Source organism: Octodon degus, unplaced genomic scaffold (genome assembly GCF_000260255.1).
Source record: "Octodon degus isolate 3935 unplaced genomic scaffold, OctDeg1.0 scaffold00023, whole genome shotgun sequence".
NCBI classification, from domain to species: Eukaryota; Metazoa; Chordata; class Mammalia; order Rodentia; family Octodontidae; genus Octodon; species Octodon degus.
Window position 1 is genome coordinate 5268880 of NW_004524599.1, and position 25001 is coordinate 5293880.

Genomic DNA, 25001 nt, shown 5'->3' on the forward strand with positions numbered 1-25001 from the left:
ACCTGGCTTGCCAGGAAGGCTGCCGGACGAGCGCGCAAGGCCGGGAGAGGCGGCTGGCGGTTGGCGCCTGCTGGTTTAGAAGACAAAACTCAGGGGCCCAGCGCCCAGACTCCGGATTCCAATCCCAACCTTGTTGCTCATTTGTGTCACTTTCATCCTTCCCGGGGCTCAACTCCACCACCGGTGAAATGGGTTTGCAATAATACGAGTCAACCGGCGGCTTAAAGGGCAAATGCCTGGAAAGCTTCCCTAGCGTGGTGCGCCGCACGTAGGAGCCCTCCCGCAGCCGAGGCTGTAATTACCCGTTGCTCACACCGCGCTGGGTCCCTGCTCTCCCCGGGGCCAGGGCGCCCACAGACCTCTTCCAAGGGACAGGCTAGCAGCCTAATAGGGCGCGCCCGACTTTGATAGATTTATTTGCTGGCTTGGGGCGGGGCTTGGTGCGAAGCCTAGGGAGGCGCGGCTAGAGCAGAGAAAGGGAAGACGCAGAGCGGCCGGAGGCGAGTGGGGCGGGGCCGGGGCGGAGCCAGGCTGAGGTCGGGCGGGCGCAGCGCGCACCCAGCAGCCCGCGAGCTGGCGGGCGGGTAGGCAGGCAGGCGGGCGGGGGTGGAGCGCACGGCCAATGGTGCACGCGGCTGAGGCGAGGGCGGTGCAGGAACCCAGGCCGCTGACAGCCTAACTCGCCAACTCCGCCCTCATCTCCGCGGGATCCGGGAGCTCTAGCCAGCCTGGGGCCGAGGCCGTCTGATCCGCGAGTGAACATGGCAGAGTGAGGTGGCTGGCGCCGGCTCGTAGTCGCCACTGCGCGCGCTGCTGGCCGCATCCCCAGTTCACCTCCTGGTGGCTGCAGGTTAATTTCGGAACCCAGGGCAGGGGAGACAGTGAGCGGGTGCTCTGGCCGGGTAGAAACGCGCGTGCGACTCGCCGGCTGCTGGAAGGACGCGGGAGAGCGGCGGTGTGCGGCTGCGGCGACGTACCGTGGGGATGCACGGGCCATGGAGCGGCCTCAGCGGGGCGCGCTGAGCCGGCTGGCGCTGCAGCGGGGGCGCTGCCGAAGCCCGGGGTCCAAGCGGCTTCGGGGTCTCGGGTGTCCTAGGGGAGTCGCCGCCGCTGCCTCCACGAAGGACAGGAGCCTCGAGTGGCGGACACTGCCGCAGTCGCCGCACTGAGGCGCCCGAGCCTGCTCCGCCGACAGTTCGGTGCGCTCTCGGCCCGCGGGCGCCTTGCCGGTTGCTCGGCGCGGTCGGCTGCCGGAGCCCGGTGCCGAGCAGTCTGGAGAGGTGCGCGCGCCTGTGCGTCTGGAGATCTGGGCAGAAGCAGGAGCCGGCGGACCCGAGCAGCCATGCTTCCCGGGGTGGGCGTGTTCGGCACCAGTCTCACTGCCCGTGTCATCATCCCGCTGCTGAAAGACGAGGGCTTCGCGGTAAAGGCGCTGTGGGGCCGCACGCAGGAAGAAGCGGAGGAGCTGGCCAAGGAGATGAGCGTCCCCTTCTACACTAGCCGCATCGACGAGGTGCTGCTGCATCAGGACGTGGACTTGGTGTGCATCAACCTGCCGCCGCCTCTCACCAGGCAGATCGCTGTCAAAACCCTGGGTGAGTGACCCCCTCTCCCTCCTCCCTCCAAGCTTCTCCCCTCGCTGCCTTTCTTTTGCGCTCTCCACACGCCAGAAGCGTACACTGCATTTGCGTGCCCCCGGGATGTGAGATCCATATCCCACTCGGAGGTCCCCTTCTCTAGCCCCTGGCCTGTCCCGCATCCTCCCTTCCCCTGGCTCTGCTTGGACGCACCAACTCGCGTGTGGCGCGGAGGCCGGAGGAGGCGTCGGTCCCGGGATGCGATCAGAACTGAAGCTAGGTGGCTCCTGGGAGAGAAGAAAGTCTTCAGTTGTGTGCGCAGCACCGAGTGTGTTTGTGTGTGCGCACCTGGGAGAGGTGAGCACCAGACCAGAAATGCCTGAATAAAGGGCCGCACACGTGTTTTGGGTTTTCCTGAAGCAACAGTACAATACCTGATTGTCAGCAGCTGGGGCGCCATACTAGGGTCGTCGCTTCCATCCTGAAAGTTTCCTGTGAGATAAGAGATGTGACAATTGGGTGAAATTATTTCATCTGTGCCAGAAGCAAGGACTGTGGGAGTGGTTGGACGGAAGGGGTGTCTGTTAGATCATTTTCAGAGGCTTTATAGGTTAGTAAAGATTGGTTTGATAAAACCGGGAGAATTTAGCTTTGAGTGTGGCCTCCCTGGGGTTGTCTTCTGCACCGATTTGGAACTGTGAATCTTTCATTTTGAGGGCATGAGCATGATAGATCCGGAGGCCTGGGTGCTTTGTTTTGGAAAGGCCGAACTCTGCCAGTTTCCTTTGGAAGAATGGAGTGGTACCTCCTTAATTCCCTGCAGACATAGTCCTGAGGTATGGTGGTGACCGGCAGACTTTGAGTTTGCTGACCCCACCATCCTGCCCACACCCTCCCAGGCTCTTCTGGCACAGGTAGCAGCATCCCCCAGTGGGGCTCAGAGGAGAGAGGCGTTCATGTTTTGTCAATCACTGTTCTCCTGCATACCTAAAACAGTCGCGGGAAGACCACTCACTCCTTACTATACCAGGACATTGGCTGTAATCACCTTTGAAAGTTGAAATTTTTATTGGTGAAGAAAAGGACAGTGCTTCTAGAAAGATGGAATGGGGCCAGGCCTGTTGGTGCACACTTGTAATCTCAGCACGCAGGTGGTGGCTGAGGCTGAAAGATTTTGTGAGTTCAAGACCAGCCTGGACTACATAGCAAAACCCTCTTTCAAAAAGACAAAAAAAAAAAAAAAAAAAAAAGAGGAAAAGAAGAAAAGAAAAGGGGAATGGGATGTCTGGTAGGGCTCCTGAAGGGGTTGCTCAAGGTTGTCAGCTTTAACACAAATCAAGCTTTTGGCCTTTGTAGTCTGGCTGCTGTGGCCTTGAATTGAATGTTATTCATTACATTGTGGGAATTTTTTTTTTTTCTTCTTCTTCGTCGTCATGAAACATTTATGTTGGGTAGCTAATTCACATGGAATCTGTGGCTGTCAAATAGATTATAACCAAGCTATTGTATATATGTATTAGGGCAGTGAGTATGAACCTGGCTCCTTGAGCCTGGACTGGGCCTATCAGAAGGGCCATGTTGGAGCACCACTTCTCCCTTACATGGTGGCACTGCCCTGGGGCAGACCCAAGAGAGGGAAAAGGACGTTCTTGTGTTCTGAGCATCTCTGGCCCTTTGGCTATGAAAGTCCTTGGGGCATCTTGCTTCAAGAGCTGTGGTCTAGATTAGGATAGTTCCTCTGGTCTTGTTTTCAAATATCCCTGTGCAGACAAGAGTTGTAGCTCAGAGGCAGAGGGCTTGCCTGGCATGCACAGGGTCCTGGGTTTGATCCCAGTACCATTGACAGTATGAGTTACTTGTTCAGAACCAAGTGTAAAAGGCATACAGACTTCATTTAATAATTATGACTATTGGACCTTGAGGGTGAGGTAGAGCACTTGCCTAGCATGTGCAAGAACCTGGGTTTTTTAGTTCCTAGCATGCACTTGCATGTGCGCTTGCACACATACACAGGAGAAAAGTATGACACATAGGGTTTTGTTCATATTTTCATGGTAGGTTTTGGCCTTCCTTTTCCTTAAGGCCTCTTTTTGTAATTTAAAGTACTATGGTAGTTTGTGATTACAGAAAACATGGACGCACTAGACTTCCTTTAGATGTGGCCAGAGCTTTTTAGTCTTGTCCTCATCTTCAGTGTCCCTGGAAAACTGCCCAGATGGGGTTGTCCAGGGCTGTGCCTTTGATGACAGAGGGGGTGGTTGTCTTGATTGGCTTCACAGTTGTGGTTAGAGGCGCAACACACACAACACAGGAAGTAAAAAACCCCAACAGTTATCAGGGTGGCCTGGCCGTTGAGAGTTTGTAGATATTGGTGTTTGACTGGCATTGAAACCAGCCAACTTTTGACCAGTCCTGGTGAATTGACCTTCTTTAGGTAAAAGCCTGGGTTTTGAGTTGTTTGCTCAAGAAAGGACATCAATCTGTGGTCATCAGTCTGTATCCATAACTGGTCCCAGGCCAGTGAAAGGAAGGTCTCATTGGATGGGACGGTAAAAATGAGACATTGAGTGAACTGAATCATACACATCTTCCTTATGTTTCTGGAAATTTCCTTGAAATAGCTGCCTCAGTGTTCCTGGCGTTTCACTGTAGTAGACAGACTTCTACCATGTGTAATCTGTGTGCTGCCCAAAGCTACCTTTTAGTACATCCTGTGTGCCGGGTACTGTGAGAAATGCTGTGTATAAATCATCTGATTACAACAATCCTTCAATGTGGATGGTAACTCCATTGTATAAATGAGGCAACTGAGGTTTGGAGACCTGTGTTGACTTGTCCCGGGATGTACGACTAGAATTTGCTCCCACGGAGCTGCCTCCTGGACGCTCTAAGCTCACTCCTTCACTACAGTTCCTCCTGCCAGGTACCAGCAGCCCCAGTAACGTTGCTGGAGATGTCCTGGGTCCCTTTGTACCCCAGCCGTGGAATCGGTTCTCCCTCGAGGTTGATGCTGTCCCTCGGGTCCTTGTGTATTTGTTCCTCCTATTGCAATACCAGTTCCCAGAGTCTAGATCGTGGGCCCACTTTCTGAATTAGCCTCTAGGCGCTTCTCCACCCAGCCTCCACACTGCTGCTAGTTGTATTGGAGAAGTACAGACCTAGCTCTGTCCTGTTTCCCCTTTCATGTGCTCTGTCGCTTCCAGGAAAAGCCTAATTCATGGCTCAAAGGGGCTTCAGCCAAGATGCTCCTGGTGTTTCCTGGAAGGGACCCTAATGGCGTCTGTGTCCAGGCCTTTATCAGGAGTACCTTGATCCCCTAGGGTTATGATGACTGTTTGACCTTCAAGACAGTGTTGTTATTGCCCTGGGAATCCCCCCATTCCACTGGCTCTTTTGAGTAGTGTATTTGAATGAATTTGTTTAAAGTTTTAACTTTATTTAGTTATTTTGAATAGACTGTATAGTCCATATAATTTTCAAATGCTATAAAAAGTACACTGTGAAGAGTAAATGTTTCTTAGTCCCTGTAATCCAGCAGGAGAAATCAACAGTATCTTTTTTTGTTTGTTTAAAATTTCTTATTCAGATTTTTTTTCCCTAGGTATGTACTGGTAAATACAGGCTTGGTAATGTTGAAATCCTTTGTATACGATTGGTAGGATCCCATTCATGCTGTTGTATACTTTTCTATGCAACAATGTTATCTTGAAAATCTAAACATAATAAAAATGCAGTACCTTTATTTTTTATTTAAAAAAATTTTTTTTTTGTACTTTAGGGAAAGGCCTACAGGGTGCTCAGGGTCTCACTACTAGATCAGACTTGTAGTGATCTGTCTATTTATAGCCTCCCAAGAAAAAAAATGCAGAATCTTTAAAGCTACTTGATATCATGTAAAACTTAGATGCTCTCTTCTCTCTCTCTTTCTCTCCATATATATATATGTATATTTTACACATACATACATATTTCACACATATGTATATTTTACTTATACATTGGTTCTCCATATCTCTGGGTTTCATATCTATGGAGTCAATCAACTGTGAGTCACGAATACTTACAAGTATATTTCATTGACATATACAGACCCTTTTCCTTCTTATCCCTTAAACAGTGCAGGGGGACAACTTTGTACATAGCATTTGCATTATAAGTCACCTAGAGGTTAAAGTGTATGGGAAGATTTGCATAAGTTCTATGGATTTGCATAAGTTCTATGCAAACATGATACCATTTTATTTGAGAGACTTGAATATCTCTGGATTTTGGTATACATGGGAGTCCTAGAACCAACCACCTGCAGATACTGAAGAACAGCTGTACACACAGACATAGGTGTGTGTGTATACTATATGTGTAGTACATAGCTCAGAGTAGAATAGTATTCCATTATATGGGTGAATCAAGACTTAAGCAGTTCCCTGTCACTCAGCAACATTCAACTCATTCCAGTCTTTTACTTTTGTACACACAAAGTGCACACTTCTGAGTGAGCAGTGTCATTGTGCACACTTACTAGTCTATTTGCAGGATAACTGTATGTACTGAGAGTTGCTTAAGGAGGATGTGCTTATTTCATTTAACGAAAATATTGACAAATTAACTGTGCCTGCAATGACATTGTGCTTTGTCACTTTGCCCTTATGCCTGTTCCCCCAGGGCCTTGATGGCCAGGTGCCTGAAGGCCTTGCTCATCTTTATGTCCAGAGCAGCTCAGAGCCTAGGGCCAGCACTAACCAGCCTTTGGGGGCAGTCAGAAGATGTTAATAATTGGTCCTTTTGTGGTGATTCACTGTACCTAGACTGATATGCTGAGCTAGCCTGCTGCTTGCCTAGTTCCAGCCTGTGCTTATCTGATCCAGTCTCTATCCAGTGGAAAAGCAAGCATGTACAAAGACAAAGATAACCCACACGGTTATGCGCACACATCACTCAAGTCTTGCTGCTCTTGGCAGTTTCCAGGGCATTGAGAGCAAGGTCCAGGCTCCTTACTGTGACCTAGTTAGCCTGGAATGGCCCAGCCTCACCTCCTGCATGTTGGGCACCTACGCCCTCTCTGGGACTTACTGCCATGAACCAGTGGGATCTCTTAGCCCCCATCCATTTTCCTGATTCCATGCCTTTCTGTTGCTCTTGCCCTGGCCTGGAAGATTCTCCCCTTACATGTTTGAATAGGTATCTCTTTCTCACTTTTGAGTTGCAATTTAAATACAGTTAGGGAGAGAAGCCTTTCTGGCCCCTTTCCTTGTTGGTGTTTTATTTTGTTTTTTGTTTTTGTACTTTAGAAAAGAGTCTACAGGGTGTTCAGGGTCTCACTACTAGATTGGACTCATAGTGATCCAACTGTTTACAGCCTCCTAAGAGCTGGGATAACAGGCACGTGCCACCACGCCCAGTCTCAATTGCCAGCTCAGCGCACCCTGGGGGCAGGGCCAGCACGGCAGGCTGGGGAATCAAACCCCTGGCCCCTGTGCCTGCTTGCAGGCACTTTAATCCACTGAATTGTTTGGCCAGCCCTTTGGACCCTTTCCTTGTAATTAAGTTTCTCCTGTGCATCCCACTCATGCCTCTGTCACCCATTTCATCTTCCCTGCGACACGTATCAGTTTGTGATGATCTCCTTTTCTTACGTACTTGTCTTCTTAGTTGCTGTTTGTCTCCCTGGCTGGAAGGCAGGGCCCTTGTTTGTTTTGCTCCAAGACAAGGGAAGCTGCAGGGATAAGGGAGCCTCATCTCCCCTAGACAGGGTCACCACCCAGTGCCCTAGTAGACATACCACAGGTACCGGTTGAATGATGAACAAATGCACACCACATTCCATTGTTTGAAAGTGTGTCTGTGGAAGACAGAAAGTTATCAGCAGGATGTGTCCATCAACACATGTTTGTGTGCTATGTCTTTCCAACTTCAACATGCAGTTAGATCACCCGGAGATCTCTTCAAAATGCTGGCTTTGCGGTGGGATCCAAGACTGACTATTTCTAGCCAGCTGTGGGTCACTGCTGGTGCTGGCACAGCCAGGTACTAGAGATGAGATACCTGCTGCCTTTGGGAGCAGAGGGTGGGGCCTGCCATGAGTAATGGCCTGTCAGGGAACTGTGCCCAAGTACCTGCTATCTTGCATGGAATGGCGGGCATCTGTTTTCCTGACCCCTGTCCCAGTTTTGGAGATGGCTGTTCACATTCCTCTGGTGAAGTGTCCCTGTGGGAACAGAAGGTTCCCCAGGGCCAAAGGGCTCACGGCTTTTGTGAGGCTCAGATCTCCTTGCTGTGTGCTGATCAAGTCCTAACTTGTTTCCGGTCCTTAGCTGAAGCCCTGCCTGGAGCTGCTGCCCTTTCCTGTCCTACTTCCCAGCCACAGCAGCTGCCTAGTCATGGTGCGAGTGAGGAGGCCATTGGTGCCACCCCTGCTGAGATGTCACTGCAGATAAGAGCAAGGCTACACATAAACCTGATAGTGACCACTCTGAAACCCTGGCAGACTGCACATGCTCAGTTCTTCCTTGATGTTCCTTTTGGATTTATTCTTAACACTGTGTGCAAAAATGGGGAGTGTATTTTTCTCTCTGGGTTCCTGCCCCCATGCACCACAGGAAATGCTTTTGTCCTAGCAACTGGTATAGAGTGGAGAAAGCCCTTGGGCGCTGTGTAATGAAATTACTCTATTTACTGTTAGGAAAGGCCAAGCTTCAGCAGTCCCATTTCATCTAACTGAAATTAGGTGCGGGTGAGTGATTACGTTATGGATGATATCTGGCTTTGCAAATGGGCTGTTCTGCAAAAGTTTAAATTAGGGTGAGAAGAAGCTAAATGAAGAAGTAGGGTATGTTGATATCTAAAACTGAGGCAGAACACAGCCGTGGGGTGCGGGGAGGTGGAAGTAGTGTGTCTTAAAGGTTCCACCAAGAGAGAAAGGAAACGGGCTGCTTTTGTTATACATTTGTTATATGTTTTGATTCGGGGCAGCCATGGCCCACTCAAGAGCGTCATAAGACTCTGCTTCACAGAACCTAGTGATGGGAAAGGCTGGTGGGCTACTACCTGTGAGGCTTTGGGAGAGCTTCCTCGCCTTCCCACGCTTCAGTTTTCTCACCAATAAAATGGAGCTAATGGTACCGTCACATGCTGTGGCCATGAAAAGGAGAGGTGGCCCATAAAGACTTTGCCTGTCTTCCCCTTGCTTATCTGTGTCAGCTCAATCAACATTTGATTTTACTTTTTCCCATGTGATCAATTCTCCAGCCTCTTCTACATGGTGCTTTTGAGAATTTTTTTTTTCCTCCCATATTTTCTGGAGTTGATTCCCTCTGCCTTGTTCAGAGAACACAGTTAAAAGTTCTCTCTCTCTCTTTTTTTTTTTTTTTTGAAAAGAGTACACCTAAGCTAAGCTTCAGACCTTGTCTTTCCTGCAAATCCGGTGTAGTTGGTCCTCTGTATCTTTGAGTTACACACACTTGCGTTCATCCAACCACAGACCAATCATATGTGAAGGAGGAAAGAACAAGTGTATTGAACATGTATGAGTGCTTTTCTTATCATTTTAGCCTCAATAGCAGAGAACTATTTGCACAAGATTTACATTGTATTAATATAAGTAAACTACAGATGGGGCTGGGGAGATGGCTCAGAAGGATAAACACTTCCCTGGCACGCTCAAGGGCCTGCGTTCAATCCCTGGTTCCACCAAAAAAAATAAAATAAAAAAAATCTACAGATGATTTGAACTAGTGTACAGAGGCATTCGCACAGGTTATATACAAATAAACAACAACATAAAAGGAGAACTTGAGAGGAAGAAGAGGTTTTAAGTGAGGGATGTGAGCATCTGAGGATTTTGGTATTTTTAAGCTTCCCAGTCATGTGATCACTTCACAGTATGGGATCGAAGGAGGCACCCGGAGTTATTGGACAATGCTCCTGTAAATGTTCTTCATTGTTTGTGAGAAGGATGCATTTCGTAACCATGGAACCCAGGAGCAGGGATGCAGCTGGGTTTTAGGCAACTGGGCCAGGAGCTCCTAGAGCTTTGTTCTGCTGCTGTCTGTATGTCCACCCCATCACCTGTTTGTTTTCACATCAGCCTCTTCTGCTTCACAGGCCTAGGTGGTAGTTTTAGTCAAGGTTATAAGGGAAATGATTTAACACAGGACACATAATTTATAGGATTATTTTATAGTACTCACCCAAAGGGTTGAGTATAAAGAGTGCCAGGAACTCTCTCCACACACTGAAGACCTAAAGAATACAGCTGAGGGCCTGAATTCCCACAGTAGTGTCCTGCATGAATCCAGCTGAAGTCCTAGAGCCTATGACAATGCCCCAGGAGTCCAGTTGGAGGCTTAGGGCCTCTGACGATGTCTCATGCAAGTCTGTTTCAGCAGCCTGCACTGGGAAGGCCCCAAGGATCGGTGCCAGCAGGCTGAGGGATCTGCACTGGAGCCAGGAAGCAATGCTCAAAGTAAGGACCAGCACTGCCCCGAAAAGTACCACGGCCATCCTCAATAACAGTGAGGTCCCGAGCTCCTCTGACAATGAGAATAGCTGAGTTCATATCAAGAAAGGCAGCCTGAGGACGTTGAGCAGTACACCATCTTCCTCTCCAGAGCCAGGAAGTAGTGCCTAAACTAAGGACCAGCGCTCCCCCAAAGTGAACCATAGCTATGCCCAGGACATCAAGATCCCAAGCTCCTCTAGCAATGAGAACAGCTGGGTTCCTATCAGGAAAGCCAGAAGGACAAGCTCCTCCAGGGGAACCAATAGCCCCCATGTCTTTCCCTCCAGTTCTCCTTTCTATGTTGTTGGCAACAGTCCTCAGGTGGGCCTTCCACACCCAGCACCATGATGATCAGTTCAGCTGAGTGTTACAAGTTGGCCACCGGGCGGCAATCCACCACAGTGGTGGACAAACAGCTGTCCACACGCAGCTCCCAGATGCACACAGTAGTACAGGGTTAGCCTTCTGGAAAGTGCAGCCTCTTCCAGTTGTCCCTGCTTGTGTAAGATGCCCTCCCTGGTCCAGTCCTCTTCTGCAGGGGAAGGGATAGGTCCAGAATGCTTCCAGGACCACTCAGCTGGAGGACCACGAGGTGTGTGTGTGTGTGTGTGTGTGTGTGTGTGTGTGTGTGAGGGGGATTGAGAGCTCTCAGTTTGAATTCCGCAGCTCTCCAGTGCAGATTATAAGAATGTAAACTTGGCTGAAGTTTTTATAGACAGAGACATTTCTTGATTATGGCCACCATTTGGTGTTTCACAGCTTTTATAATGATCACAGTAAAACAGGGGAAAGAAATATATGTGATGATCCAATGATACCAGTGTTATATGTATTTTAAAAGTACAGGAGCCCCCCTTATTTGTGGGAGATATGCTCTCAGACTCCCAGTGAGTGCTTGGATCTGTGATAGTCCTGAACCATATGCATATAGTGTTTGTTCCTGTACATATATGATGTAGTTCAATTCATAAATTGGACACAGTAAGAGATTGACAATAACCTATTACAATGATAAATATAATAGATCAGTTGTAACAATGCAATCAGTCACAGGAAGGTGTTCTTCTCAAGTGTCTGTTTGGACTGAGCTCACCCTTCTTGTGAAGATGTAAGGTGATGCAGTGCTTACGTGGCAAGATAAAGTAAGGCGAATGGCACTGGCCCAGCTCATGGGCCACTGCATGTGGTGGGAAATGGACCCACTGCATGAAGTGTTGTGGTCATTTGTTGGGTCTTTAAACTTCTGCAGAGCATACGTCCTTGAAGGAGTCAGGCCCAAAGCTGAGGTCCCCAAGGAAATAGGGCTTTTGCTTCGGAGTGCTTTTGTGTGGTTAGTGCATGCTGGCCTCCAGCCTGCTGGCTCTCCCTGCAGATTTTGGACCTGTCTACACCTGCAGCTGCAGGAGCCAATTCCTTGAAATAAGTGTCTAGTCAGTCCTCAACTTAAGATGTTCAACTTAACAATTTTTCAAGTTTACTGTGGTGTGAAAGAGGTAGGCCTCCAGTGTGCTGTGCTGCTCACCACGGGGGTCGGCAGGCGAGGTGGAGTCCGTGTCCCATCTACTGCTGCTGTTCTCAGGGTTTGTGGAGATGTAGCCCTGTTCTAAGTGCAGGAGCATTTGTACATATGCACACATGTCCTTTTGGCGCTGTTTCTCCAGACTTTGGCTGGATCACGGCCACCAGGCCTGGGGAGCAGAGTGACAGATCACATGAAAGTCACATTGCACAGGTGTGGGTCTGGAAACGCTTGTCAGTGGAGAAGCTGCGGAGGTGAGTCCAGCCAAGGGGTGGGTCCCAGAGATCCGTGAGCCTGGGAGTGTTCGTCCCAGAGAAGGGAGGATCTGGGAGGCATGAGTTCATTTCAGTTCTGTCTCTGGCCAAGAGAGTGTTGGGAAAGAGGCAGTCACAGACTCAGCCTTGACGACCAGGGGGACGCTTTGCCCTGTCCAGTTCTGGACCCATCAGTGGGGAACAGAACCTCTAGGGCTTAAGCAGGTCCCAGTGGGACTTACACTTCCCTTGAGAATTCTTGGTACTCTATTGGAGGGTATTTAAAAATGCAGAAAAATAACTTTACATGAATACAATTTTTAAAATATTTCCAATTTCTAATTGCAGTAGCTCTTTTTATTAGCAAAATATCCATTGATTGAAACTTGTTAAGTTTTGAATCCCCAAATTAAGTTGGTCTGCATCTTTTGCTATGCTCTTTGGGGAAAAAAAAAAAGCACACAGATCTGTCTTCTCTTTTTATAGTTGGCTTTTCCTCAGCATTTCATATTAGTGGAATCTTGTAACATGTAGTCTCTGGAGTCTGCGTTCTCTCAGTGGCATGGTGTTTTAATGTTCATCCATGTTGCGTGTATCACAAGTTCATGTCTTTTTAATGCTGGGTAATATTCCATTGTACATATGGACAGAGCACATTTCACATCCTTTTTTTTTTTTTTTTTTTTTTTTTTTTTTAGTACAGGGCCTCACTACACAGATCGGACTTATAGTGATCCTCCTGTTTTCAGCCTCCCAAGTGCTGGGATTACAGGCATGCACTACCACGTCCAGTCTCAATTGCACCCTGGGGGTGGGACTGGCTAGGCAGGCAGAGGTAGAACCCCAGCCTCTGCACTCTACCTAAGCAGGTGCTTTAGTCCACTGAGCTATCTGGCCAGCACTGACAGAGCACATTTCAGATATCCATTCACCATCTGAAAAATATTTTTATTATCTCATTGTCTTATTATTTTCTCATTGCTGGGAGGACAAAATAGCCCACACACAAAATGAAGGAAGGAAAGATTTATTTCGCTCACAGTTTGTGGAGGTTTCAGTCCGTACTCGGTTGGCTCCAAGGCAGAGCAGCACATGGCAGAGGGCAGCAGTTCATGGTGGCAGAAGGCAGCAAAACAGCAAGAGTAAAAAGAAGGAGCAGCAGCAACAATGACTGCAGAGAGCAAGTCTGTCTCCCTTACGTTGCACCCAGGCTATCCGCCTCAGGCCGGGTGTAGCGCACACACCCATAAACTCATCACTGGATCAGGAATTGATCACAACCTCTAGAAGTCTGCCCCATAACTGCATGAGGCTTTGGGGGGGCAACTAGACATAAACCATAATGCCCATTTTTTAGCCATTGTAAATAATGTGGCTGTGAACATTTGCATAGAAGTCTTTCCTAGATCCTTTTTTCATTCTGTTTGGTTAGAGATCCATTGTGGAATATATATATTTAACATTTTAAGAAAATACCAGACTGTTTTCCAAAGCTGCTGTTTCCTTTTATCTTCCTGTCAGCAATATTCTCATTTCTGTACATTGTTGCTGATACTTAGTGTAGTCAATCTTTTTGATAAAGGCCACTGTAGCCAATATTTTGCACTATCTCATTATGAATCTGATTTGCATTTTCCTAAGACCTGATGATGTTTGGCATCTTTTTATGGGTTAGTTGAGTTACTGTCTTCTTGCTACTGAGTTATAAGCTTTGAATTTGTGATTTTTAAAACGGTGTTGAGGTAACAGGCTGCCATTGGGGAAAGGATACAGCTCTTTCTTCTTTATTTTTTATTTTTGAAACTAGTACAGTGGAATTCTCCAACCCTAATAAAAATGGGCTTCTCCAGACCTTTATGGAAATGATTCATTGTGCAGATGACAGAGACAGCCACATGCTGGTGATGATGCCTGGGGTTGTGCTATGGGCCCTGACTCTGAAAATGTCCCCACACCAGGCCAGGGACATTTCCAATTGGCATAGTATCTGTGGTGCCCCTGAGTCTTTTAGTATCCTGTTTCATTCAGTGTCTAGAGAGTTTTCTTTTTCCCATTTATTTTTGAGTAATTGTAGCATGGTGGGGCTATGACTAAAAATCCCTGCAGAGTGTGGTGGTTCTTTGTTATTGAGCAAAGGTGCACACAGGCAAACCTGACAAGGTGACAAGCATGATTAATGGCAACGAATGGGCACCCTGGGCGCCATGCAATGACAGGAGGGGTTTTCTTAAAGCACTTGAGACACCCCTCCATCCTCCCCCCAAAAATCGCTAGTAGATTAGGGGCCATAATCTGGTAGCATCCCAATGCCGGTCTACAAATGGCAGTAAAACCAAACTGGGGGAAATAGAGTGGGGCATGTCTTCATCTGGCCAGCCCTGACAGTTGACAGCCTAGGATAAAGTTACAGTGGTTTAAGGATGTCCCCCATACAAAGTAGTCTGTGTATTTATATGAAACATGAAGCTGGGTGGGTCCTGGGAAGGGCTTCCCCTAAGAGCTGATGACATATTGCCTCCAGGTCATTGCTGAGTTGGAGCAAAGAGCCTGAGTTTGAAGATAGAGAAAAAATGTGCAGGGCTGGTGATCGAAGGCTGTGCAGTCCCCAGAGCCCTCCCTCCGCAGCTGTGACCCTCAGGAGGTGACCCTGTGATGTTGGAGACAGCCTGCAGGCTGAGGAAGAGAAGTTCCTGAGAGCTGGAATGTCCTGGAAGACCTTTTATGGGAGCTGGGGCTTCCATTGGAGCAGGACAAGGGGGTAGGATTTAAATAATAGGAAAACATGGCGTAGGACATTCTGTGATACAGAGTCATCCTCAAGGAACCACCCAACTCTGCAGAAGCCTCCTGTGCTGTGTTTCCCACAGTTGACCACCTAGGATAAATTAAGGATGTCCTGAATTCTCAATAATTTATTATATCATATTTCAAGGTCCTCAGAGGAGATCCCGACACTTAAGAGATTCCCAACACTTAACTTGATATCATTTGAGGCAAACAAAGTACAAATACCTTGCTTTGGTTATTGCACATTATATGCATGTACAGAATTATTGCACTATAGTCCATAAATAAGGATAAACGTTATATGTTAATTACAAAAAGAATGTCCAAAATTCAAAACAAGTTCCTTTTCAGTAGTAATTAGTCAAGGTCACTTACATTGTTCTTGCTACTCAGATTCCAAATAGTGACAGTAACAGTGACAGCTCCAGGGTCAGCAAGGGAAACAGCTGGCAGGAACCTTGGAAAGAATCTGGTTGAGAGACTCCCACATGCCTGTTGTAAGGGGTCTAAGGAGAACCACACAAATTGATTCACCCTGAACTTCTGTAAAGATAAAGCTCTGTGGCCAGAATGCAAAGGGAGCTTGGCTTTGGCTTGTGTTTAGGGGCTGCTGGTGGTAGCTTGCGTCTGCTTGTTACATGGTGGAGCCCTGCTATCATCTGAATGGGCTTCATCTGTGGAATTCTGGAATTGAAATGAGTCCCTGTTGTGGGATATTAAGAGTTGGGACCAGGTGGGACCCTCAGGAGATGATGAGGGCTTTGCCTTATAAGTGGATTAATCCATTGGAGTGATTAATGATTCATGCATTAATGGGTATTCTCAAGAGTGGGTCTGCTATGGAAGCCAATTGGGTAGCTCTCTTGTACATTCCCTGTCTTGGGCCATGCCTTCCCTGTGTAAGCAAGAAGCCCACCTCTAGACACAGACCCTGGACCTCAGATCAGAATTGTGAACCAAAATATTCCTATTCTCCTCGAAACTTCCTGTTTGACATAGTGTCATGACAGAGCAACAGGAAATGGGCAAAGACAAGGTCTACGCATACGAGGATCAGTGCTGAATGGTGGCCAGGATGTGCTAGATGACGGAGGATATCATACAGCCTGAAGGACATTCATAGGTGACGTTTGGCCCTGCCTGTCAGCAGTAAGGCAAGAGCTCATGGAGGGGCCGGGGAGATGGCTCAGTGGAATAAGCACTTCCCTGGCAAGTGCATGGGCCTGAGTTCAATCCCTCGTTCCACCAAAAAAAAAAAAAAAATCTCCCTTTCATTATTAAAGGAAACAAGGTCTTCACTTTAAAAAAAAAAAAAAAGAGCTCATGGAGATGTAGACTGAGGTCACTAAGGGCTGTTGGAGGGGGCAGCCTTAGGAAGAGGCCTGAGAGGCGGAGTGAATAGTTAATTTGTGCCATATGATCCATGTGTTAGTTGGTACATTGTGTCAACTTGGCTGAATCAGCTCCAGCAGTTCTCAGCATGGGGGCCTAGTCCTGCAGGTGGGCAGGGCCCAGGAATTGAGAAAGGCTTCCTGCCGCCCTGCCCTGCCCTGCCCTGCTTCAGTGGAGCAGTCCCAGCCGCGCCGCTCTGGCTGCTCTGGAGGAGCTGAGATATTCGCAGTGGAGCGCTAGTAGGAGGGAGAGAGAGGCTTGATGGATGCTGCAGCTGCTGCTCCTCCTCTGCTCTTCATTGTTTTCTGCTGTATGAACTGCTGTCGTTTGCCTTGGAGCCAGCGGAATATGGACTGAACCCTCCAGTAACTGTAAGCTAAATAAACTTTTCCTTTTTTCACTTTGAGTGTCGGGTATTTGTCCCAACAACAAGTAAAAAGTAGCCAAGACAATCCAGAAATCGCCAGAGGAGTTTTAGAGGTCACTGCTCTGCCTAGGCTTTGTAAAGGTCCCCAGACATGACAAGTGCGGATCTCTATCACAGCCATTTTTTTCTTTTTTTGTTCTTTAGAGTCAGAGTCTCTCTATGTAACTCAGGCTGGCCTTGAACACATTATATAGCCTAGGCCAGCCTCAAACTCACAGCAGTCCTCTTACCTTTGCTTCTTGAGTGTGGGGATTACAGGCATGTACCACCATGCCTGACTTCTCCATTATTATTCCCAAAAGAAAAATTCCTTGCTGAATTTGGTGTCATTTTGCTGAAAATAGTGATGTACCACAATATTTCCATCAGTGGGGAGCTCAACCAGCTTTCTGAGATTGGCTTCCCAGACTTCGGAAGTCATGAGGGGGCATGGGTGTGTGGGAGTCACCCAGCCTGGATCGTGCGCTCTGTAGCTGTGGACACTTCAGTTTTCTAAGCCTCAGTTTCTTCATCTGTAAACAGGGATATTCAAAGTACCCAGCTCTGAAGGTGGTTGACCTAAATAGGGCCATGTTTAAAATGATTGCTCAATGAACGTGAGAATCCTACTTCATCATAACTTACTCTGATGAGCTACTGTCTGCTCATTCTTTCTTGAAGCAGCATGTTTTGAGCACCAGCTGTACACTGGACACTATCTAGATCTGTGCCTGGCAGTGTAGTAGCATTAACCGCATGTGGCTCTTTTTATTTCCACAAATTAAAGTGCAATAAGATGATTAATTAATTTCCTCAGTTTTCCTAGCCACATTTTAAGTGCTGGAAGGCCACACGTGGCTGGCTGTGGCTGCCATATTGGAGTATGCAACGCTGAACACTTTCATCGTTTGCAGAAAGCTGTGGGACACCTCTAATCCCAAAGCCAGGGGCATCTCTGAGCAACATAGTCATTTGTGCTTGATCTAAACATGGATTTTTGAGAAATCAAAACTTGAGTGTGTTTAGTTTTCCCCAAGGACTGAGATGACAGGTGTCTGTACCCTGGAGTACTGGTGTCTCAAAACTAATTAGTAGAGATCTCACAAGGCCTGGGCACAGCCTTCTCGACTCATTAGTAAGGACTCTATTATTAATAAGAAGAAGATGAGCTGTGGAAGTTTCCTAAATTATCCATGAGATTTGGGAATGGAGAACTGGATAAGCAATGTTCCCCCTTCTCCACCCCCCTCCTCCACCCACCTTCCTTTGGTTTAATCACAGGACTTTGGGTAATCGATGACACAGAGCAGACTTGCATGGTACCCCGGCAGAAGCTCAGCTTTACCCCCTCAGCAGTCTACTGAGGGATTGACCATATTGGTTGCTGTAGAGACAAAAAGACAATGGGACTCAATAGAATATGCAGGTGGACAGTAGGAAGATGGGACTGGATGCCAGATCTTTTAATCCTGTACGAACCATCAAGAACACTTAGCAGCCCATCTCTGAAGATGTGGTGGAGGGGAAGAATTCCGAGTTCACAGCAAAGTAGCTGTCATGGTTTGGGTCAACAGTATACAAAAGGCTGATGTTGAGAGGTGGGATTTTGGGAAGGTGATTGAATCACCTTCAATCCCCTCATCAACAGATGAATCCTGTGATGCGTTCTTGGCTAAATGGGCTGGGAGGTGGGTTCCTACTGGAAAAGTAGGAACTTTTTACTTCCTGATTCCACAGCCCGTTCCTATTCCGTGGGCTCTTTCCCTGCTCGCTGTTTCCTGGCCACCATCTGCTGAGTACTTTTCCTCCACCACACTTCAGCCATGATGCTCCTGCCTCAAAGCCAGCTGACCATGGACTGAGGCCCCTGAAGCCGTGAGCCCAGTGAAACCTCTCCTCCTCTAAGTCATGGATGTCAGGTATGTTGCCCCAGCAGTGAGAAAGCTGGCGAATACAGCAGCTCTCTGCTCTATTGCCGCATACTAACGACTTTGGGGAAGCAGGAGTTCTGACTTCTGTGCCTCTTCTCTCTGCTTCTCCATTGTTCCCTTCCTTTGAGGGAGAAAAAGGCTCTATAAATACTAGAGCATAAAGCCTCAACTAATAGGTAATTACTATTTTGCTAATTATTATTGCTTTTTTCCCTCCCTTGGAGTCCCATTAACGTTGTGAAGGCAAGATCCATTTATGTGCGCTCCTTAGGGAGCTGAGGCTGCTATGTTTCAGCTTGCAAGAGCTTGGAGGCGAGGGTGTGAGCGCACACACGCACACGAGACTCCTGAGTGTAGTCTAGGGCAGAGTTTTAGATGACTTGTTATTTAAATGTGTCCTTGAAAGGGCTGCTGCCTCTTGCATGAATATGAATAATCCAAGTGGGCGGTGGAAAATAAGCTTGGTTCCCCTCCCCTGTCTTTCCTCTTTCCAAAAGAGCTGGGGCAGTAGAGGAGGACACCTCAGCAGGCCTCAGGATATAGGGAAATGCCATGCGGTTGTGTTTGTATGAGCTTCTGCTTTCTCCAGCACCGCCCACAAGGGACCTTTGTTTACACCTCTGGGATGCTGCTCTCCTGGAGTCCCAAGGGACTGGTTTGGAGCCCTGGGGGATGTGGCCTGTCTGCTTTAATATGCACAGCCATTCCTATCCCCAGCACATAAGCAGCCTGCTGCTGTCCCAGAGGCCCATGGGTACCACAATGCTACATTTGTCTGTGGAGTGAGATTTGGCGGCCTCCTCTTACCAGAATGAAGCTGCCTCCGCCCACAGCTCGTGGGTGTGGGGATTCCAGGAGCCTCCCCAGTGGTCCCTGGCTCATCGTCTTCCCAGCCACCAGTCACATTCAGGGACCGGGGAAGCCAGTGGGACTGCACTGGGTACATCGCTTGACAGGATTTCCCAGTGTGGGTTCTTACCGGGTTCTGCACTACTGCAAAGCATTTGTATCTACCACCCACTGGCTGAGGGCCTTCAGGTGGAAGGCATTGTTCTCGGTCATGGGAGGCAGCAGAGGTGACAATGATGAGCTGTGGTATCTACTCTGAAGGAGCTTATCATCCAGCCAGAATTTACCTATCATTTCTGAAGAAAGGAGCATTAACATTTTACAGAGTGCTTCTGGAGTATCAGGTCTGCAGCCCAGCGCTGTACAGGCCTTACTGTTTTAACACCTCTCAGCCAGGCTCCTAGGTAGGCATTTAGCATCTCCTCTTACAAGTGGGAAATCTAACCAGAGGGAGGTTACGACCACATTATGGATTCTGAGACACAGGTTCTTTGTGCATTTTAAAAACCTAAAATATGCGTAGGTCTTAAGAGATGTTTCTTTCTTGGGAAGAAGGAAAATAATTGCAGATCTTTGCAACTGTGACTGGGGTTCTGTGATATCTGATATTTGGTAGGTTTGCTCAGCTAAGAAGAAATAGATTGAGAATTCGACTCAGGTTCGTCTGGGCTGAGGATGTGTGTTTTCTGGCTCAATACGCTGCAGAAGCCATGTTCTGCCTGACAAAGCCCACGGAATTCGCACTGACAAAGTACAGAAAGGGGGCCAGAGGCCTGCTGGAGCACTCACATCTAAGCTGAATGGCTGAGGAGAGACCGTGGAGGGCGGTTGCTTGTATAAAGAGGGTGTTGGAAGATTGGGGAAAGGAATCATTCAATGCTCCTTTTTTTTTCCTCCATTGACTGTAAGTCATTTATTTTGAGGGAGCAAAAATAATTGTCTACCTGTTTCATGGGTGAGGTGGAAAGGAGGAGTGTGGTGTATACCCCCATGTATTCTGGTATGATCTGGGGAGACTGCTGTGGTCACATCTGCAGGATTCATCAGGGACGTGACACGTGGCAGCTTTATTACCCTGAACGATAACGATAGGCCACAGGACACAGGCCGCTCCCTCCCTTGCTTGACTGAGTCCAGAGAAGTCCACAGGTGTAGACCTACCTGTGTTTCCCCTTCCCACAGCGCCCTGTGGCCACCGCCTGCAGACGGGGAGCAAGGGCTGTTGAATTCCCCAGCTGACCTGGATCCCGAAAGCAGGGTCAGGATGCCGTCTGAGGAGGAGCCGCGCTTCTACTGTTACGTTTTGCACACCACTGCGTCGGTCTGCACGTCCTTACGTGCTGAAATTAACGTGGCCCCACGAGGACCTTGACTTGGTCATTTTTCTGAGAATCTAACGTGAAAAGCAGAGAAGAGGAAGGAGACTGGCTGGGGGTTTGGTATTGTCGATGAAAGGCTGGGTAGGGCAGAAGGATGGGAAGAACATTCCTGGCAAGTAGAGCTGATGGCGTTGCAGGGAAACTGAGTTTCCGAGGAGTTTCGTGGCTTGCTGGGAGCTGATCCCTGCTAACCGCATTCCCAGTGGGCCTGGTGCTCTGGAGGGTCAGCCTCTTCCCCACGGGATCATTTAATCACTGGGGGCCTGCGCCTCTGACAAGGAGGAAAATGAGGAGGCTGACTTCGAGGAAGGTCTCCCAAGGAAACAAACTAATTGTTGTGAAAAATGCGTAGTTAGGGAAACGCTAGAAAACAATGTAAACGATCTTGGAGAGCAGAGCAGGCAGGTGCATGCGGACTGGCAGGTGAGTAAGTGCTAACTCACCGTCGGCGTTATGTACGGGCAGCTCGCAGCAAAATGGAAAATGTTCTCGTGGTGTAATTACAGGAAAAGAAAAAGAATACAGAAGTATTTGTGTATTAATGATGACAGCATTGTTTAACATGTACACCCCACCCTTATCCTTGCCCAGAAAATTAAAGTCTGGTGGTAGACAATAAGCCCATATTTTTACTGTGTTTATTATAAAGCTGTGAAGTTATGGATTTTTCCCCCTTTTCTGCGTTTTTATTTTTTTTTTAAAATACGTGATCATGGGCTGGCCAAATAGCTCAGAGGATTAAAGCACCTGCAAGTAGGCGCAGGGGCCAGGGATTCAATCCTGGGGGGCCTGTCCTGCTAGTCCCGCCTCAGGGGCACACTGAGCAGGCAATTGAGATGGGTGGTGGTGACCCACGCCTGTAATCCTAGCTCTTGGGAGGCTATAAACAGACAGATCATTACAAGTCCAATCTAGTAATGAGACCCTGAACACCCCATAGACCCTTCCATAAAATAAAAAAAAAAAAAAAGATCATAATGGGAGAAATAAAGTTATCCAAAAGCAAGTGATCTGGGCTGAGGATGTGGCTCAGTGGTAGAGGACTTTCTAGGCGTGCTTGAGGCCCTGGTTTGCTCTCCAGCAAAACAAAACAACCCTCCAAACAAAACAACAGCAAATTCACAACAGTAAAAGAAAGAGAGATAATACCAGGAAAAAGATGATTGGGTGGTAGCTCCCATTTTTCCACCCTGTGGTCCTCAAGCAGGTGAAGATATGTTTAGTGGAAGAAAAGTGAATCCACATTGGCAAAGAGAAAGGGCAGTCTTCCAAAAAGTGGAAGAGGGTAAAGGTAGGCATAGGGCAGCGATGGCGAACTTATGGCAGGCATGCTACAGCCAGCTGTTTGTCATCACTGGACGCTCTCAAAGGTTCGCCATCGCTGGTCTAGAGACTTTGCTGTGGTTTCTGATGCTTTGGTGTAGCTGTGTGTTGGGAGCAAAGCCAACGGCTCTTGGCTGTAGCTTCGTTTATTTCTGATGCTCACCTTGTGGAGCCCAAACCCCAGCTGCACCGGAAGTGGTCAGTAAGGGCCCGTTGTTTTCTTATGCCTTTAATCTCAGCCCTAGTTGGGAAGTGAAGCTTTTGTAGGCTTGAACTTTCTGGAGAAATACAGGAATGGTGCCACAGTGACAGTTTCAGGTTTTATTTCCTCTTTGCTTTGCAGGAAGGTTGCTTTCCAGTCAAATCCAAATTGGGATAACTTGTCAGCATCTCTGGTTCTGAGAAAATTCTTTCCTATCTGCTCGATACATTCTTACCTTTCTCTTAGGTCCCTGTTGTGAGGCTGAATCAAGCAGATAGAGTACCACAGGGGGTTGGCCAGGGAGCCAGGACTGCCGGTTCCTGTTCCAGCACCATAATTAATCACCTGTATGACCCTGGGCAAGTGACTTCACTTTGCTAGACTTTCATTTCCTAGAAAATGTGAGTGCCAGAATCAGGTTTTAATAGATTCTTCTAGTTTTCGGCTTGCATGTCAGTTCTAAAAACTCACTTTAAAAGCTTGCCACTGACAGGCCAAATTATTTGGTGTGGTAAGCATTTTAAAGCAATGTTTCATTGCCACCACTGTCATGCAGTTGATTAGCGTGGCTGTCACTTCATTTTTTTTCCTATTGAGTTACATAAACATATGTGATTCTGCTTTATACCAGGAAGCGATCTTCTCTTCATCTTTGGGGGAGGAAATACATTCCAGAGGCAAAGTCTTGTGGCTGGGGAGGCTTCGCCAATAGCTGCTTGCCAGTAGATTGTGTATGTGCATTTACCCATGTGTGTGCTTGTGTGTACGTGTACATGGGGTGTACATGTGTGTGAACATGTGGCTGTATCTGCATGCCTGTGGGGGGGTGCGCCTGCCAACACATATTATGCCCTTGGTGTCTTTAAAAAAATTTTTAATTTCCTTTAACGATGCTGCTAATAACACATCTGTCTGGGGAGGTCCTCCTGCCAGCTATCATGCTGGCAGTGCAGTGGGGTTCCGTGTATTTCTGGGCACAGATTTATCAGCACTAGGCATTTGGAGTTGGCTTCTACTGCAGGTGCCTCATTAAGCAAGTTGTGTCCCATCGCTCTAAAGATGCAGTTTTGCTCAAGAAGCAATACTGTACTATCCTGAGCAGCTGCAGGGATCTCTGTTCCCACCAACTCCAGGTCAGATATTGTGTCTCGGAGGGTTGCTGAGAGGCCATAGAGAGAAAGACAACCAAGAACGCCACCCTGCCACCCTTGAGTAGATGGCAAGGGGGGCAGCAGCTTGCTGCAGAGGGCTCCCTTGGCAGGACATGAAATTGACACTGCGTTTATGGGGAGCCTGCCATTACTGATCACAGTCCTGACAGAAGCATCTGTCAGCCTCACCTGTCCCTTGGAAAGCTGAGTGACCCAGGGAGGGTGTCTCAAGGAAAGAAGATCTGTTGATTTCTTTCATCTTGCCTTCCTGCATCTCCTCACTCGGATACAAACTGCTTGCCATATGGCCACCCAAAAAAGACCCAATAGCATCATCTTGTACCTCCCAGAGAAGTTATATAACCACAGAATCACGCAGCTGCGGAGGGAAGGAGCCAGCAGAGACTCCTACGTCCACATGGGGCGTTTTTGGATGGCTGTTGTCTAGGGCAGCACAGATCTTTCCAGCACGGATTTTAGACTTGGTTTCAGCATTTGCTGGTTATTATAAATGAAGAGGTTTCCAAAGAGCTGCCCTGAAAGGGGTGGTCCTTTTTATTCATTTATTTTCATCTTTTTTACTTTTTTGAGACGGGATCTCACTGTGCAATTTAGGCTGGCCTTGAGCTCACTTTGTAACCCAGGCTGGTCTCAAACTCACACCAATCCACTTGCCTCAGCCTCCCCAGTGCTGACATTAAAGTTATTTTTTAACCATGCCTGGCAGTTCGTTTTTTTTTTTTTTTTATGAAGGATCCTGTTGGTTCTTCTTGGTGTAAGGACTTACTTTGTCCTGTGTCACCTGGTTATTGGGAACCCAGGTTTCATTTTAAATTTGCTGGCCATGCCCTAGGCTCTGCTCTTTCCTTAAAGTTTTTTTTTAGGGAGACAGGAAATGTTAGTAGGTAGGAAGCGTTCTGATTTCTCATATTAGCTCCATGAGTGACTTTGAGTCTCTTAACTTTGCTGGCCTTGATTGCATTGTAAGGAGAGGGGTTTCTTTAAAGGTCCTCAAAGTTTAAAATCACTCATTTCCAACAGTGCTTCTCAGCTTTAAATGACAAGTCAACTGCTTGGGCATCTTGTTACCATGCAGACTCTGGGTCTGTAGGACTGGAAAGACTGCATTTTGAATGACTCTTGGGGAGGGGCTGCTGCTTCTGGTGCATGGGCTAAGCTCTGAGAGACAAGGCTTAGAATCTAAGCTTTAGATGAGCAGCTAACCTTAGGGCCAGCCACAGACTTATGCCTGCAAAAACATGGCACAAGTAGCATACTACAAGAGTGAACGCAGAGAAAGGAGCAGTTATTTTGGGCAAATCAGGGGTGGCTGCTCAGAGGAGGTGGCATTTGAGAGAGATCACCTGACAGAAACTTCTGTTTGCTCCAGGGGAACAGAAACAAAAATGGGTCACACACATGCTCTCACACTCACACACATACTCACACATGTGCCTGCGCTGAGGGTGGGAGAACACAGTCACAGTGAGCTAGAGACACAGGAAAGAGCTTAAGCCTACAGCAGTCTGCGGGCAAAATTCTTCTTAGGGAACATCATCAGTCTTTAAAATGTAAGGTCTGCAGCTGATTGGTAGTACAGCTCCAGCCAGGGGATGCAGGGTCATCTGGTTTATTTAGAGTCTGCTGTTTGGGATGGCAACCTCATAAGAAATGCTTTCACCAAAACATTTAGGAAAACATTTGAGCTGGGGTTGATGGCACATACCTGTAATC

The 25001-nt window shown here is 47.8% G+C and overlaps 1 protein-coding gene across 1 annotated transcript in view; it reads left to right on the forward strand.

Moving 5' to 3' along the window:
- Window positions 1–693: 693 nt before the first annotated feature.
- The window catches only part of Gfod1 (glucose-fructose oxidoreductase domain containing 1), a 110992-nt gene continuing 86684 nt past the window's right edge, over window positions 694–25001 (forward strand). The window contains exon 1 of the mRNA XM_004628351.2: window positions 694–1595. Coding sequence (XP_004628408.1) covers window positions 1343–1595 — 253 coding nt within the window. The 5' untranslated portion in view covers window positions 694–1342. The remainder of the gene's footprint in view (window positions 1596–25001) is intronic.